The 18,655-nt window shown below is 39.8% G+C and overlaps 1 protein-coding gene across 1 annotated transcript; it reads left to right on the top strand.

The window, feature by feature from the left end:
* Window positions 1–5,866: 5,866 nt before the first annotated feature.
* Window positions 5,867–18,060, top strand: mmd2a (monocyte to macrophage differentiation-associated 2a). Its single transcript, XM_074655379.1, has 7 exons — window positions 5,867–6,135; window positions 10,348–10,429; window positions 12,486–12,646; window positions 14,550–14,624; window positions 14,700–14,801; window positions 14,986–15,055; window positions 16,063–18,060. Exons 1-7 carry the CDS (start codon window positions 6,107–6,109, stop codon window positions 16,261–16,263), a joined length of 720 nt encoding a protein of 239 aa, XP_074511480.1. The 5' UTR covers window positions 5,867–6,106; the 3' UTR covers window positions 16,264–18,060.
* The last annotated feature ends 595 nt before the right edge of the window (window positions 18,061–18,655 follow it).

The following is an 18,655-nucleotide window of genomic DNA, read 5'->3' as shown; positions in this document are numbered from 1 at the left end:
TGAAAACACTCCACTGTAAAGTCATTATTCACGATTTTTATTTATTTGCCCATATATAAAATTGCACAAAATCCAGTTGATGAAAAAAACAAACAAGAAATGTGTCAGGAGAGGTCAAGAAGCCACATGCTTATACAAAGGACCTCCCCCCCAACCCCAGGAGGAGGAAAAACAATAACAAAAAAGGAAGAAAAATCTAAACTAACATAATTTAAAAAATACAACAAAAGTTAAACAACAACAATAAGTACACAAAATGTGCAGAAAAGCCTAACCAAACAGTGGAACACAATCCAATAAAAACAATGAAATACATACAAAAAACAGTACAGAAGAAAAAGAAAATATATCTAAACATATCAAAAGATAATTAGACATCATGAATTAAATGTGATGATAATTTCCTTTTAAAATGTTCTAAGGATAACGAGCTCTTGATAACATGTATTTTGGTGTTCCATATTTGTACACCACGATATCTGAGGGAGTACTGGCCATGTTTTGTTTTGTAAAAAGGCAGGTGAAGATGATTAACCTGTCTAGTATTATGTGAATGAATTTGATATAACAGCGCCACCCACCGTCCATATGTGCAAACAACACCTGAGAGAAGAAGGGGCGAGATACAGAGTCTACTCTGATTGGTAGGCTGTGTTAAATATATTAGATTTATTCAACATATCCTTGATAATACAGGCCAGCCCCCATCTCCTCTGAACTCCAGCCTAAAATCGATTATTAATGTTTTATCTAGTTTGTACCACACAATTTGCAATTTTATCAAATACATATCTATTTATGGTGAATATAGGGGTGTACATTGCACTGTGTATTAAACAACATATTACAAATGCATGTATGCCTACATACATATTATATTTCTTTCCCCAATATTTTTTTATTGAATTTTAACATAACACAAATAAATACACAACCTTTAACCAAGTACTAATAATCCATACTTAAATAATTATAAAAAGTAATAATAATACAAATAATACACACAATATAAATAATAATAATTGAAATTAATTAAATAAAAACAAATAAATGTTTGCATATATATATATTTTTTGTCATTATTTTATGTTTTATTTTTAATCATTTAGTTCAATATTTTGATTGAATTTTAACATAACACGATAAATACACAATCTTTAACCAAGTACTAATAATTCATACTTAAATTATTGTAAAAAAAGAGTAATAATAATATAAATAGTAATAATAATGATATAAATAAATAAAAACAAATAAATGCCTGCATATATATATATATATTTATATATATATATATATATATATGTGTGTGTGTGTGTATGCATACATGCATACACGTATATATGTGTAGATAAGTCATAAATATGTATAATATATATATATATATATATATATACGTATATATACACTATATATATATATATATATATATATACATATGATAGATAAGTACAGTTTGCATAAATATTATATTTATGAATTATATATTATTATAAATATTTCTGCCATATATTAGCACACACATGTGGTCAACAGATATTAAATCACAATATATGTCCCTATATGTAAATGTCAATATATGTGCACATGTTATTTTCTGAATGGCTTGTCTTTCCACTTGAACTGTCTTTGATATGAGTATCAAAACTTAACATACAACAATGACTCTGGTGGCAGGAGCAGCAACGTCTGACGCGTGGGATGAGAACGAAACAGTTAGTGATCCGATGTGTGGACTGTATAATTTGGGCGTGTGAGTCACAGTTTCTGTCTCTGTGTGTTAGTTTCATGGCAGTTTCAGGTAAGTCTGAGCATGTCAGGGTGTGATTGTGAGTTATTCAATGGATAACAACATAAAGCCAGAGGCCGCCTCTGCAAGACAGCTGCTCACCCTGTGAGAGGCTCTCACGGGACAAAAGACGGATGTAGAGTAGTAACACTATCAGCTCGTTGGCACAAGTAGAAAAAAAGGAAAGAAAGCGTGAAAAAGATGCGACAAAGGTGATAAAACCATTAAAGCTCAGCTGCAATGGGAGAAGAAATTAAATCCACCGTGATGAACTTTTGAATGCCTCTGTTGTCCTTAACAGCGATGATGTTGACCTCAGTGACTCTATCTGTTAAATCAATGAAAGCACCTGAGCTCTTTGTTTGCTCCTGTGTGGTTGTGATTCTGTGTCAGCTGTGTCCTTTGGTCCAGTTTGCTGTGTTCAGGGACCAAGCGTTTGCCTCTCCTCCAGAGGTCTGTCAGCACGGGCAGAGCTCCAAAACACTGTGTACTGGCCTCTGGTTTACACAAGACATCCATAGCTTCCAAATAAACATGATGGACACAGAGACAGGTTTGTGAAAGTGCATATCCTGGTTGTAGAAAAAAGTGCTGATGGTAATTATAGGATGGTAAGAGACATAATGTTACTCACTAGATCACCACAAGACCAGTGTGTTAGGAATAGCCTATAGACGCTGTACAGATATGCTTGTTTGGCCACTGTCATTGATATTCAGAATCTTATCTGTAAACACAGCCGGGGGGTGAATGTGTAACATGTTTCTGTTTGAAGCGTGGAAACTTGTTTGGATGTCTCTGTGTGTGTGTGTTTGCATAATGTATCTGTTCTGTCTCACACAGCTGCTGCACAGTGCCACAAAGGGCCTCTTCTGGCCACTGTTATTGTTGGATAATATTTAATTTTCCATTCAGTTTGAGCATGTGTGATGTGTGAAGGGAAGCATGAGTGGATTTGCAAAATGAAATGACATGCTTCCTTTTTTATTTTTAAGGGGGATACATGTCCTGCGGAGCTACTGCAGTAGATGGACCATATTAGTTGAAATACCAATAAACAGCATTTGTTTTACATCCCTGCTGGTCCTCTGTTGTCAGTATCTGCTATAGCCATGTTACATTGCGACTGATCCTCTTGTAACATTAAATCATTTACCTTTTAGTTCTGTTAGTTGTCTCCCGTTGGTTTGAAAACATATATCAAAGTGCAAGTTGCCAGACCAGACCTCTTTACTATTTTTCTGGAAATAAAGGGTTGTTAGGAACATTGGAGGGAAGTTTACATTCTAGAAAAAAACATGCACTTTGAGGAGATTTTACAGGCTGATTCATTTATTTTTATACTGAAAATATTTACATTTGAATACTTTTAGGCCAATACATAAATAAAGAACTCCAGCTGTTTGTTCCTGGCCGTGTGGAGTAGTCAGTTCCTGTTTAGGAACTTAAAATCAGTGGCGGAAGTAGTATTCATGTCCTTTATTTACTGTAAGTAAATGTACCAATACATTAATGTAAAAAATACTTCATAACAAGTAATAGCCCTTCACTAAAAAAGAAAATCCCTCTCAAGTACAGATGTTTAAAAGTACAGATGCATCAGCAAAATGTACCAAAGTAAAAAGAAAAAGTACTTGTTCTGCAGAAAAATGGCCTGTGACTGATATACTGTAGGTCTATTATACATTCTATTAATAGATTGTGATGCATTATTGTGTAAGCAACATTTAATTGTTGGCCGTTTAGGTATTAGTCCAGTGGTTCCCAACCTAGGGGTTGGGCCCCCTCCAAAAAGTCACAATATAAATCAGAGGGGACATAAGATGATTAGTGGGAGAGGAAACAAGAAAAAGTAAAGTTCTTATACACAAACGTAGCCTATAAACCCCTTTTGGACTTTTCTAGAATCTTTGCTTTTTTGAGAAAATCAACATTTTTAGGCAATGAGCAGTTATCTAAATGAAACCAAATGAGAAGTTTAGAGGGGAAATTACTCTAACAACTCACAATAACAAGAATGTCGAGAACCACTGGTTTAATCTTTGACAATGTGTTGTATTTTATAAACTTATCATGACATATTGTTAAAGGAACAGTGTGCAACATTTCGGGGATCTATTAGCAGAAATGGAATATAGTATTCATATGTTTTCATTAGTGTATAATCACCTGAAACTAAGAATCGTTATGTTTTTGTTAGCTTAGAATGAGCCCTTCATATCTACATAGGGAGCGGGTCCTCTTTACGGAATCCACCATGTTGCTCCTCCATGTTTCTACACTAGCCCAGAACAGACAAACCAAACACTGGCTCTAGAGAGAGCCTTTCATGTTTTTACTTTACCTGAAGGCCACCGTAGTTCTCCGACACACTTGGAAATAGAGGGGGCGAGCAGAGGGGTATTCAGTTGGTTGCAATCTGCAACCACACCACTAGATGCCAATAAATCCTACACACTGCCCCTTTAAGTCTGAAAAGTAACTAGTAACTAACAGATAAATGTAGCGGAGTAAAACACTGAATATTTCCTTTTGAAATACAGTGGAGTAAAAGTAGAATAGCATAAACTATAAATACTCAAGTAAAGAACAAATACCTTAAAATTATACTTCAGTATAGTATTTGAGTAAATGTATAATTACTTTCCAGCACTGATTAAAATGTGCAGAAAACATAATTCAACAGTTAAAGCAGCAGTGGGTAGAAATGGAGCAAATATGATTTTAAAAAGTTATTTTTCATAAAACGGTCACTATATCCTGACAGTAGTGCATGAGACAGGTAATCTGAAAAAATCATGTGTCCTCCAGTGCGCCTAATGGCATCTGCAAGATTTCTCTGAGCAGCTGTCAATCACTCGCAAACTCCGATCTAACGGTCAAACTAGGCAGCGCTGATATGCAATTGATATCCAAAAGGAACTGAATTATATATTCCTACGGAGCATTTTCTGCTTAAAGCAGCAGTAGGTAGAAATGGAGCAAATATGATTTTAAAAAGTAATTTTTATTAAACGGTCACTATATCCTGACAGTAGTGCATGAGACAGGTAATCTGAAAAAAATCATGTGCCTCTGTGTCCTCCGGTGTCCTCCGGTGCTCCTAATGTCATCTGTAAGATTTCACAGACCGGAGGAAAACAACCAATCAGAGCCGAGCTGGAGCTTGCCGTCTCTGAGCAGCTCTCAATCACTCCCAAACTCTAATCAAACAGTCAAACTAGGCAGCGCTGATCAAATATGAATCAATATTCTGTTACTGTAATGCCTATTTCTCTCCTCAAATGTTTTCAGAAACATCTTGTAGTGTACTGTTTAGCTGTTTAATGAGAAAGTTTGTGACCCGGCAGCCATGTTGAGATCAGTTGAGGAAATACCAAACACCGCCCACCAGTCGGAGCACAGCCAATAGGAACGCTCTCTCTCTTGGCACTTTATTCTATTTATTCCTTTATTCTTTTATCTCGTCTTGTTTTTATTCTTGTATTTATTGTTCTTATTTCAAATATTTTTATTCTGGTACTTTTATTGATCTTGCACCTCCCCATATGCCACCTACTGTGTTCCCTCTGTCATTGATGATTGTGCAGTATGAATGTGTATATGTCTCGGTGGAGTGTAGAAACTGATTTGCCCTTCGGGGAGAAAAAAAGCTATCTGTATCTGTATCTGTATCAATGATGCCAGAATGTTTTCTGAGGGGGGTAAAATCCTGTCCAGACTGTAGCTGACAAATGGTGCCTTTTTGTCCACCAGTGTGTTTACATAATTTGTCACCCCCCTGCATACATGCACAACTTTCTCTTTACAGTATACATACTGTATTTCCCTAAAGGTTATATGTTCCAACAACATTTAAATGTCCCACCAGAGGAGGAGGCACTATCGTTGTGTTGGTGTTGTTGCTGTTTGGCTGGTGTGTTATCATCAGCCCGGATAGGGGAAAGGGGAGGGGAGGAGAGAGGAGAGGAGAGGAGAGGAGGGGTTACAAACCCAGTCCCGCGGAACATCCTGCAAACACATCTGAGACTAGGAACAAAACTCTGCACAGTTTCTCCCTCACACACACACTCACTCACACACTGCTGGCTGCTGGCTGCAAGTTCACAGGACACTTTAGATCAAGTCGTGTAGTAGCTGTTGTTAGTGTAGTTGACTCTGCAGGTCGATGTCGGACTTCTTGTGTGTTTATGTTGGGACGCTTGGCGGTGGGACATCCGGAATGGGGGATCCGTAGAGGAGACGAGGCAAAGCTGCTGCTGCTATTGGTAAACAGAGCGCACCAACAAGCGCGCACACAGAGCTTATACGCACGAGATGGACTTTAAGAGGACAAAATTTGCAAGGTATTTTTTAAAAAATATTTTCTCAGGAAAGTTTGCCTGCAGCATATTTTTTCATGTGTGGCACATCCTGTGCATCCATGCGTAATGACGCGCTGCAACTGGGACAAGGGATGTTATAGATTAGTCTGTGTGTGTGTGTGTGTGTGTGTCAGAGAAAGACAGACAGAGAGAGAGAGGTGACGAGCTTGGAGAACATTAGCCTACTTTTATTACTGTTGAAGTACCCAAAACAGGCTGAAAAGAGCACTTATTAACAATTTAATTTGGAGTTTCACCACCAGAATCACTATATTTCTTGCACCAAAGTGCTTCTCCATCTGTCTTCCCATCCATCCATCTCTCTCTCTGCTGTCCAGGTTCTGTTATTAACTTTAGTTCAGCAGTTTTTTTGTATCATGTGCTGCTGTATTTCACTAGAGATGGCATTACACACACACACACACACAGATGCAATTTACAGTATATCACATTGAATTCTGCTTGAGCACATTCGTCTGTCAGTTAGCCTCCAGGTCTGTGTCTTCCTGTGTGTGTGTGTGTGTGTGTGTGTGTGTGTGTGTGGGGGAGATGGCGATAATCGTGAGAACCAGAGTTGGAGTCCCAGAGGAGATGAACTTGATCTTTTACTGTAAAAGGAATAGCCCTGGAGTTATAGAGAGTGTATACCCACAAACACACACATTCCTATAGTGATCCAAAGGTTCTGATCCTCTTAGATGCAACCGATCCTATTAATGTATGGAATGTGCTGTAATAGGCTTTTATAACACTGCAAACACTGGCTTTGTTAGGTGAAAACACGCCACACACATGACGACGAACATGAATCGAACCATATGACACACACACACACACACGCAGAAAAGAAGAAACAGGAAAGACAGAATCTGAATACATGAAAGAGTGGTGTGCCGATGAGGACAACAATGCCCTCTCTGATCAGAGCCTGTGAATCCCTATTCCGTCCTTTCAGTTCATTACACACACATGCACACACACACACACAGAGTCCTGTCATAACCGATTAGAGGACATCGGAGTGCTACATTCAGGTCCATTGATATCTCTACAATACCACAACAGTGCTCAGCAAAATAGTGTTCTCTTGTTATGCACTTGGCACGGCCCGTGGAACTTCAGGGGAAAACTGAAGGAGTACAATTATCTAATGTTACTAGATGTTTTCTTTCTGTCATCTTGAGAAAGATAGAGCATGTGACACAAGCTTAATTTACTGTTTTTTTTGCAGTAGGAATCATGCAGACATTCACATGTGAGTGTCGAAATTCAGAACATTAATATAGCAGCAAACAACTATTGTCTATGTAAAGTTATAGAGGAGCGATGTCTACCTGAGCAGAGAATAAAGTCTCTCTCTCTCTCTGTGTGTGTGTTGTAATCAGAGCTTCTCCGTGCTTTGTTGACGTAGCCGGGCCAGCTGCACTTGCATGTGATTACTTGTGAGCGTGCCCCACTGGCTAACTCACGGCCACCGCTCTGCACTGCTCTTATTCTGCGGTTACGGCTGATAACGCCGTCATAACACACAGCGTCAATGTGGTTCCCACCCAGGTAAACACTGTTCACTCTGTCAGCAGTGTTTTGCCGTTGTTTTCACTGTTAGTACCGTTAGCTGCTAGTCGCCGGGGTTGTGTCTAGAAGGTAACCCGCAAAAAATCTGGCAAAAACATGCAAAAACTCTGGCGAGACTCGCTGCCCGATGACCTATCCTAACTCGGGCTGTCATTCGATTAAAATATTTAATCACGATTAATCGCATGATTGTCCATAGTTAATCGTGATAATCACATATTTTTTTATCTGTTCAAAATGTACCTTAAAGGGAGATTTGTCAAGTATTTATTACTCTTATCAACATGGGAGTGGACAAATGCTTGCTTTATGCAAATATATGTATATATTTATTATTAGAAATGAATTAACAACACAAAACAATGTCAAATATTGTCCAGAAACCCTCACAGGTACTGCATTTAACATAAAATAATATGCTCAAATCATAACATGGCAAACTGCAGCCCAACAGGCAACAACAACTGTCAGTGTGTCAGTGTGCTGACTTGACTATGGCTTGCCCCAAACTGCACATGATTATCATAAAGTGGGCATGTCTGTAAAGGGGAGACTCGTGGGTACCCATAGAACCCATTTTCATTCACATATCTTGAGGTCAGAGGTCAAAGGACCCCTTTGAAAATGGCCATGCCAGTTTTTCCTCGCCAAAACTTTAACACAAGTTCGAAGCCTTTTTTATCCTCCTTTGCGACAAGCTAGTATGACATGAATAGTACCAATGGATTCCTTAGGTTTTCTAATTTCATATGATACCAGCATCTTCACTCTAGCTTTAAAATGGAGCCCAGAACATTGATTGCGTTTATGCTTTAAAGAAATCAGTGGTGTTAAAACAAATTTGCGTTAACGCGCTATTATCGCGTTAATTTTGACAGCCCTAATCCTAACCGTACCTATTTGAGATCAATGCCTAACCATAACCATCTCGCGAGAGTTTCCCAACTTGTGGGTTAACTTCTAGACACGACCAGCCGCCGGCTCAGCCGTCGCCATGTTGAGAGCCGTGTGGGGGCAATACATATACTCTGAATTTGGAATTTAGCACCTTTAATAAAGGTAATTAAGAGTCTGTATTACAATAATAAAGTGATAAGACGTCTAGAGTCCATTAAAGGAAGAAAAGAGAGTGACACTAATGTAATGATTCTGCTATATTAGTGATAGTAATAAAAAAAAAGAAAAAGAGATGCAGAAAAAGTGTGTGTGTTAGTGGACGTTGTGTGTGAAAGACAGAAGTGTTTTGTGCATTAGAGAGCCCTGATGCCTTGTACTGACCTACAACAGGAAGACACAGACATTCTTGTTATGAGGGTTCTGGTGGTGAGTGCACAAACACGCCTCAAGCTGAAACTGAAATTTTACTTTCTCATTCTTTTCCTGTCCACCAAACCACAGGCACACAGACAGTGTTTGACAAGATAAAATTGACGGTCAGGATGTTGTAACCATAGAATAAAGTTTATCCATTATAAAATCAGATATGTAGCGTCTGTTTTTTGAATCTAGTGAGCATGTCTTTTTATCACATATTGACATCTTAACCAGGTTTCCTTTTATTTGCAGATTAAAATTATTTTATGAGATCCCTGAATATTTTAAATGGTTTCTAATCATGTTCAAAGGATTATTTTTTACTGAAATGTGTGCAGCTTGAAAGGTTTGGACTCTGAAAATTACTTATTTTTTTTGCCAGATGTCAGGTCGTTGTGTTATGCAAGACTTTTTCCAGCTATGTTAACAGGAGTGTTTTGGTAATTGGGTGTTTTATAGACTTTTAGGTGAGGGTTATGACAAGTGAAGGTCTTCTTCTTCTTCTGATTCACTATCTCCTCTCTGTTCAAAATGAATAGACCATTACAACAAACAGCTATGGGACATGTGTGTGCGTGTTGCGAATGAGGCGTGATGTCTGTGTGCGTCGGCCTAAATGTGTAATCAAATAACACAGCTGACCGACGCAGACACACCTGTGGCCCTGCACGAGAGGCTGCAGTCAAATTACTGTGTGTTTGTTTGTATATCTGTGTGTGTGTGTGTGTGTGTGTGTGTGTTAGTGTGTATTTGTGCATCTTGTCGTATAAAATGTGGTTTCGTAACATCTCCAGATGTGTTTTTCCCTTTAAGCTGGGATTGAGAGATTTACTGCTGATTAAATAGTCTACACACACACATACACACGCTTGCGCATGCATGCACGCATGCAGACACACACACACACCCACACACATAAAGTAACTTTCTCAGTTGTATGTTGCAGCATAACAAATAATGCAAATATAGTTAATGGTTAGTGGTCAGTGGTATCCTGTTGTGGTAGTACAGGCACAGACATCGCCGGTGACTATAGCAACGCAGACAGTTGCCCCAGTAACGATGAGGCACACTAAAATTCAGACAACGTGATGTGGATTAGAGACCAGTAAATCCTCCAAGAATGACCATCACACACCCACACACACACATACACACACACACCGCTGGCCTTCATGGGTTCAGCACACAGTAACTTATTAACTAATAAAGCAGTACCTTTTTTTGCCTCTAGATCTGCATTCATTACGTGAACACACCCCCTCTGTCTCTCTCACCCTGCCTCCCCCCTCACCTCTCTCTCAGGTTCATGAACTGCAGGGTCCCAGCCAGTAAGAGATACCAGCCCACTGAATATGAACATGCTGCAAACTGTGCCACACACGGGGTGAGCCAAACTGATTTTCAGAGTAAAAGCAAGTTTTTCTGCTTAACTCTCTCTATCCCACACCGCCCCCGTGCTCTCTGTGTTTGGTGAGTCTGTCAACTCAGACTAGAAGCCTCTGAAAAGATGGAGGGGATTGCGAGGAATGAGGTGAAATACGTAGGATTTTTTGGCTGTGCTGTAGAGGCTATAATCTGTGATTCAGCCTTTAGCTTTCCCTAATCTGCTGTAATCCCTGTGCGGCGCTTCCGCCACCGACAGACAGTGAATGAAATAGACAGAGGATGGAAAAAACGGAATGAAAACATGTCCGTAATGACTGTAAAGCCTCAAATGGGCTGGGGTTTTCTAATACTTCATTCCATTCATTCATTCATTCATTACGCAGGGCAATATATCTCATAAACATCAAGTATAAACCGCTGCTCCTTCGCGTCGAAAGGGGGCCATCTGAGGTGGTTCGGGCATCTGATCAGGATGCAATTTGGACGCCTTCCTTTGGAGGTTTTCCAGGCACGTCCAACTGGTAAGAGGCCCCGGGGTAGACCCAGAACACGCTGAGATTATATATCTTGTCTGGCCTGGGAACGCCTCGGGGTCCCCCAGGAAGAGCTGGAAAACGTTGCTGGGGAGAGGGATGTCTGGAATTCCCTGCTAAACCTGCTGCCCCCGCGTCACGGCCCCGGATAAGCGGATGAAAATGGATGGATGGATGGATCAAGTATCATCTTCACCTTTTGTTAAATACGGGATCAGTTAAAGGGACTATTTGTCACTTTCAGAAATGCTTGTTAACAGCGACACCTGTGGCCGTTAAGTCAACGAAAGTCAGCGTCGGGCTCGCGCTTGCTCGCTCTAAATAGACATGAACGAGCATCACTCAAAACAGTGAGGCGACACATGTCAGCTAAAACCACAATATCACTCTATATTTCACCTGCTTGGCAGTAATGTTAGCTGACCAGACGAAGGTCTTTCCATGAATCACTGCTGATCCTAGTGCTGAAGCAGGAAGAGACCGCAGCTGGTGTCTTCCGCGGCCGCGGTCTCTTCCCTGTTCAGAACAGGGAGACACCGGCACCCGGTCGGAGACGATAACGTTTCTCGCTGTGGAGCCCCGTCACTTCACAAGACACGGGAAACCTCTGTTGGTCTGGAGGAGCTGCAGCAGTTATTTCTGCACAAACGTCCACTGTACATTCACTAGATATTCTCAGAGCTACGAAGTCTTCTGCAGTGTGTAGTGTGCGCACATGCAAGTGAGGTGGAGCGAGGACGCACGCGTTGTGTAAGTGAAGAGGAGCGGTCTGAACAGCGTAGCCACATGCGAGCGCGCATTGGATCCCGACCCGGTAGATTTATACCTGTAAAAAGTTACAAACGGTCCCTTTAAAGGAATAGTTTGACATTTTGGGAAATGCGCTTTGCTTTCTTGCTGAGAGTTAGATGAGAAGATTGATACCACTCTCATGTGTGTATGATAAATATGACGCGACAGTCACCAGTTAGTTTGCTTGGCTTAGCATCAAGACTGGAAAAAGGGAAACAGCTAGCCTGGCTTTGTCCAACGGTAATTAAATCCACTTAATAACATGTTACAAAGTTGTTTTTGTATAGATAAAACATACATGCCACATGTTAATTAGTGAGCTTTAGAGGCATAGGTAGGTGGAATTTGTTACCTTCTGACAGACCCAGGCTAGCTGTTTCCATTCTTTATGCTAAGGTAAGCTAACCGACTACGGTTGGTAGCCACGAGAGTGGTCACATTATTCCTTTAACAGTGGTTGCAGCTGTTTCTAATGTATTCAGCGAGAGAGGAATTGAATGTTAACAATGTCAGGAACATGTTAGGAAGACGTTTCAGGACAAATGCAGAATCATTTTCCAATAAGGAGGAAAATCGACCAATTAAAATGTCTTGTGGTTGCAAATTCTAGATTTTACATATTTATTTTATATAGCGTTAATGCACTTTTAAGAAATCAGAACATTTTTACAAAAAAAGTCTCATATAGAATTTAAAATTCTGTGTGTGTATCTTTGTGATCTTTTCTAGTTATGGATCCTCCCCAGTCTGGTGGGCGGGTCTGTGCTCTACTTCCTGTCTGTGGACCAATGGCATCGTGTGGCTGCTTGGCTCTATGGGAGCGGTCTCACCGGCCTGTTTGTCACCTCAACACTCTTCCACACCGCTGCCTGGAAAATCAGCCACCACAGGTGCGTGTGTGTGCGTGTGTGTGCGTGTGTGTGTGTGTGTGTGTGTAGCAGAAAAACGCTGGCAGGGATTTGGCAGATGTGCATGTGTGTGTTTATGTGCCGCTCCAGTAAACATTCTCATCACACTCAGACGTACAGTTTGTTAATTATGACAGAGCCAGAAGGCCAGAGAGCAAACGGCAGTTATGACGTTGTAATGAAAATATTTCCTCAACTCACACCCTCTAAAAGGCATTCAATCACATATTAACAGTCAAACACACTCTTCACATAGAAAATAACACATCAGTTTTGTCCACTTTCCTGACATGACCCCCATAAAACTCCTAATGGAAATCTTTAACCATGAAAAATATATCTCAGAAAGCCATATTCTTGAAATGTGATTTAACTAATCCTGACCAACCTGTTATCAGGCTGAAATTATTTTTAATTCTCTCATTGGTCTAATAACAAACAGTCAGAAACATTTAGTTGAGGTGATGCATTTTTGTTCACTGTAACCCAAACTATATTAATGTAGGTTTGAGGGTGAAGGTTCATTCTAAATTGATTTGGACTAGTCTTTTTCGTTTTTCTATGTATTTTATAAGTATAGGTATTTAACTCTATATACGATATTTTTTTTAATTTCTTAATTTTTTCTTTAAACAATGCATTTATTGTTTTTCAACAATAGTAAGACAAATTGACAGACAGACAGAAAATATTGAAAAACATAATTGACAAAACATTACGGTGGGAGTATAGGTAAATAAAAATGTTAAAATCAAAAAAAGAAAAAAATACACGGGTGAAAAGTAAAATAAACATATCAAATTAAGAAAGATTATATTTGAATTTGGATAACTACACCAAAAGATCATAATGGTTTCTCCGTAACCTGAATTTTCATTATACCATAATCCTATATGGCGTTCACCCTAAGAAGTCCAGTTAATGATTTAGCTAACTGCAAACAATCCTGTACTTTTCCAGGTTTGAGATTAAGGACTTGTTTCTACGACAACAGCTCCAGATCATTTAATTTAAACCGGCTTTGAAGAACTGAGAAATCCAGACTCATCAATAATTAAGTGAACCTAACTCAGTCATTCATGTATGGAGAACAAGGCCCAGGAATAGATTCATTTAGTTTAAAGAGGACCTATTATCCTCGTGTGTTTTTCCCCTTTCCTTTAGTGTGTTATAGAGTTTTTTGTGCATGTAAAAGGACTGCAAAGTTACAAAGCCCAAAGTCCACACCACAGAAACTCTGCTCCTGAACTGCCTGAAACGTCTTGCTTGAAGTCCTGCCTCTTCTTCTGTAACATGGTGATGTCACCAAGTATCTACCTTTCTAGCAGCTAGATGGGCACGCCCTCAAACAAAGCTAGTTAGAGCGGAGCTGTAGAGGAGTCCGAAGAGTTTGCTTCAGTTGACCAATCACAACAGAGTGGGCTTTTTTTCGGGGACATTGAACTTTAAAGTATGTAAACATGTTCTAGTAGAAACCCAAAGTACAAGTATGCACTTGAAAATGAGCATAATAGGTCCTCCTTAAAAGTTAGTGTGATTTTTATGATTTTATTAACATATTTAACTGAGAATGTGGTGAATAGATTCCAACTCTGAAAAGCAACTCCTCTGGCAGATCACATGATAGTCCAAAAAGACACAACAAGCTCTGTTTTATATGTTGAAGGACAGGGTCAGGGGGAGTTTGCCTTTGTGGTGTGTGTTTTCACAACAACCAAATTTGCCTTCTAAAATGTGTGACCTGCCATGTATTGAAACAATCTTTAGTACTCTGTAATGCATCATAAGTAACTCAATACTTTGCTTAGTAATGTTTTTTTGCAGGCTGGGTCCTGTATAGTAAACTAGATAAAGGTTATCTCTCCTTGTCTTTGTTTGTGTGTAGGACGATGGAGCAGCGATTCCACATGTGTGACAGAATGGCCATCTACTTCTTCATAGCTGCCTCCTACTCTCCCTGGTGGGTTACATACAGTCTGGTGGACAACATAGCTGGTAGATGAAATAGTGACGGTACCGATATGTGTGTCCTCAGGTTGATGCTGAGGGAGCTGGGGCCCTGGGCGTGCCACATGCGCTGGCTGATATGGCTCATGGCATGCGTAGGATCCATGTATGTCTTCTTCTTCCACGAGAGGTAACCCAGTCCGTCTTTGTGTCTCTCTCTCTGCTCCGTGTCCCGGTTTGACACAATCAACCTGAAACCAAACTCCCGTCCTCAAGTGTTTACAGCAAACACTGGGCTGCTGTCTGAAGCAGAAACAATCACACAGAACAATGGAGGTGTTGTATTTTCACGTTGTCTGTTTTTAACCCTGCAGGTACAAGCTGGTGGAGTTGTTTGGGTATGTGGCCATGGGGGTAGTTCCTGCTTTGGTCATCCTGTCTATGGTAAGCACAAACCCACAGAGGTTTAAGCTTTCTTCTGTGAGTCCTCTTCCGCTGCAGCAGGTTTCCTGCTATTGTGTGAGAATCAGACACTGTCAGTATGTAAAGAACCAAACAGGTTGGTTCTGTTTGTTTTAGTCCATTACCTACAAATCATATCTAGTTACTGTAACTTAACCGACAACTATTTTCAAAAGTATGTTTTAAAATGTACTTCCTCTCAGCTGTTGAATACTTGATTGTGATTGGTCAATCACGGCTCTACGGTCTGTTATTTTCTTTATAGCAGACCGTTGCTATGTATAACAAACCGTTGCTACGGGCGCAGTTCTGATCTCGGACTCTGACGGACCGTTTATGTTTCAAATTAGTAATTTCTTAAGTAGCCGTGTAATAAAAGAGATAATGTACAGCCGGCGGGTCATTGTTGTGAAATAAACCCCTTCAAGACCCTGCCGCATCGCATCGGGGTTCACACCTCCGCTCCGCGTCGGGTCGCGGCTTCGCCCTGTCGGGGTTTATTTCAAAACAATGACCGGTTCGCTGTACATTATCTATTACATAATATATTATATTGTACTTATATTTATTCTATGTATTTCTTATTATCCACAAATCCCATGAAAATGCCAAAACCATAATGCTTTAGTCTGTCTCTCAATACCTTTCTATCCTGTCTGTGGCTTTAAGCCTCAAGTTCATTCATTCATACTGAAGATGTAAATCTTTCAAAATTAATCAGAAATACACAATGTTTTAATAATTTTTTTAATGTGAAAAGACAAGATGATTTAGTAAAGCAGATGGGCTCGGAAGTTTTTAAATAAATAAAAAGTTAGTTGCAGCCCTAAAAGAGAGTAAAGCATTTGTTGGGGCCTATTTCCTGTCGCAGATTAATCCACATTTTGATTCAACTAAAAACTGAAGTTAATTTTGTTAAACATGCTCTATCAAAGAGTTGTCTATTCTTTACCACCTCTTCACTTCTCTGACTGTGTGAACTGTTGCAGGTGGAGCGTGCAGGTGTGTGTGAACTGGCAGTGGGAGGTGTCTTTTATATGATGGGTGTGGTCTTCTTTAAGAGTGACGGCCTCGTCCCTTTCGCCCACGCCATCTGGCATCTTTTTGTCGCAGCGGGAGCATGGATTCATTATTACGCTATCTGGAGGTACCTGTACTTACCTGGGCCGCTGCTGCAGACGTCGAGGTGACTAGCCGCTCTCACATGGTGAGATCGCATGGCTCCACACCACGCGACTGACTGAGAAAAGTACATTTTAGTCACCAGACCACTGTGTTTTGACCACAACTAACCTGACTCACGAGGCTACACCTGACGAGATGGTGCTGAGATGATCTGACCGCTATAGATCAGATGAAATTCTCCACAGTTGGGGCCAAAACCCCGGGACCAAACCCTCTTACTGTTTAACTGAAAGTCATTTCAACATGCCAATTATATAATAGACTGATGAGTGAACATTTAGCCTGGCTGGACCAAACGTACGCAAAAATACAGTTTTAATTCTGCTGTATAAGACATGTTATTATCACAAAGATACTGTATGTAACAGCCCTGGATATCAATCTTAATTTGTTCATCACCTCACGGGAGATGTTTGCACAAATAACAACTAACTAAAACTAGCAACTTTAGATGAACAATATTCAGTTAAAGAAATGGTTTGCCAATTTGCTAATGTGGTTAATCATGTTCTTGGCGAGAGTTAGATGTGAAGATTGACATCACTTTGAGGTTGTCAGGCAATCAGTGGAGACTCCAGGAAGTCACTGCTTCTATGCTAAGCTAAGCAGCTTCAGGTGGTTGCTTCATATTTACCGTATAGATACGAGAGTGGTGTCAACTTTCTCTTCTAACTCTCTGCAAGAAAGCAAATAAGCATATAAAAAATTGCTTTAATCACACATTTACATAACAGAACTGTCGGTATTCAGTCTGTGACTATACCTGCTAAACTATCCTATGCTAGTAAACTTCACCCTTTCCATATTCCAACCATAAGTGATGTGCCAAAATGTACCACAGAGGCATTCCTTTACATTGGTGCTACCCCTTAAGTTACTTTATTTTAGTTTTGTCCATTTTGCACAGCGGCAAAATATGAAAATATAGAGTTGGCACCACAAACAACACACTTGCTGCCACTGGTTTCATAAACAAATACTCTCATGTAAGGTTGATTTAAGTGGTGGACACACTGCCCGCATGAGGCTCGCGTGCCGGTTGCGTGGCGTGTTTTTTTATTTCGGCGTCTATGTTAACAGGTTAGAGTGAACACACTGCCCGCATGACACTTTACTGCAGTTTACATGTCTGGACATCTGTAGAATATGTCACAGACAGTGAAAGTGATCTAGTGACTGTATATTAACTTCATACCAGCAAGACTTTACTACAGTTTCGATGTCTATCTGTAGAATATGTTACGGAGATGAAAAAAAGTAAAGTTAAGTAAACTCGTTTTTAAATCAACACTTCCTGCTTTCATTTCAAAATAAAAGCCCTCAGGCGTTTTTTCTATAGACAGAATCCCTTCATTTGTTAACACAAGGCTTTTATTCTGAAATATGAGCAGTCAGTGCTGTGGAACACGCAGTCACTTTGAGAGCTCAAAGAATTGATAAAGTTTGGGGTTTAAATCAACACTTCCTGCTTTCATTTAGAAATAAAAGCCCTAAAGCGGGTTTTCTTTGCACAGAATTCCTTCATTTGTTAACACGAGGCTTTTATTCTGAAATATGTGCCGGACAGTGATGTGGAACAAGCAGTGACTTGGAAAGCATCATAAATGAATACAGTACGGAGTTTTAATTGTGGATTATTACTATTATTTACTAATTACCACACGTTTCTGAACCCTTCTCCGTCTAAAAAAAATATAAATTATATTTATCATGAATGGCCATTAAAAGGCAAACTCAAAGAAAGGGCTGACAGCAGCAGCAGAAACACAGCTGACAGGCAGCTGACAGGCAGCTGACAGGCAGCCGACACGCAGCCAACACGCGTCTAGTGTGAACACCAGACTCCTGCATCACGCAGCCACCACGCGACGCAGACGCCACGCGAGCCTCATGCGGGCAGTGTGCCCACGGCTTTAGGCTGACTTCAAAATCGCATACTAACGTACTGCATACTAACGTACTGCATACTAACGTACTGCATACTAACGTACTGCATACTAACGTACTGCATACTAACATACTGCATACTAATAGAGTTGAACAACTAATCCAAATGTTAGCGAAATTGCAATATGTCCTGCTGCAATTTTCAAATCACAGGAGGTGCAATATTTATTAAAGGTGAAATGTGTGTCAAAATGCAATTTTAAATTAAATATTGTGGTGCTGCAGAAAAGTCCTGGCCTGCACATCATATTCTACAGACTTAAGAAAACCTCTTTGTTTGGTACAGATACCCGTAAAAGTCACACTATAATCATTTGAATATGTTTTTCAATAAAAATGAGAATAATGATCTAAAAATTATTATTCCCTCTAACAACGCAAATTATATCACAATTGCAATATCAGTCAAAATAATCGCAATTAGATTTTTTTTTTTTGCCAAAATTGTTC

The sequence above is a fragment of the Sebastes fasciatus genome, chromosome 13, assembly GCF_043250625.1.
Source record: "Sebastes fasciatus isolate fSebFas1 chromosome 13, fSebFas1.pri, whole genome shotgun sequence".
NCBI classification, from domain to species: Eukaryota; Metazoa; Chordata; class Actinopteri; order Perciformes; family Sebastidae; genus Sebastes; species Sebastes fasciatus.
This window is presented reverse-complemented; position numbering and strand designations above follow the sequence as displayed.

Excerpts from the sequence above, each read along its gene's own strand:
- mmd2a (XM_074655379.1), top strand. The coding sequence starts at position 6,107 with ATGGACTTTAAGAGGACAAAATTTGCAAG. Across the intron at positions 12,647-14,549 it reads TGGAAAATCAGCCACCACAG|GACGATGGAGCAGCGATTCC; the intron begins GTGCGTGTGTGT and ends GTTTGTGTGTAG. Across the intron at positions 15,056-16,062 it reads CTTTGGTCATCCTGTCTATG|GTGGAGCGTGCAGGTGTGTG; the intron begins GTAAGCACAAAC and ends GAACTGTTGCAG.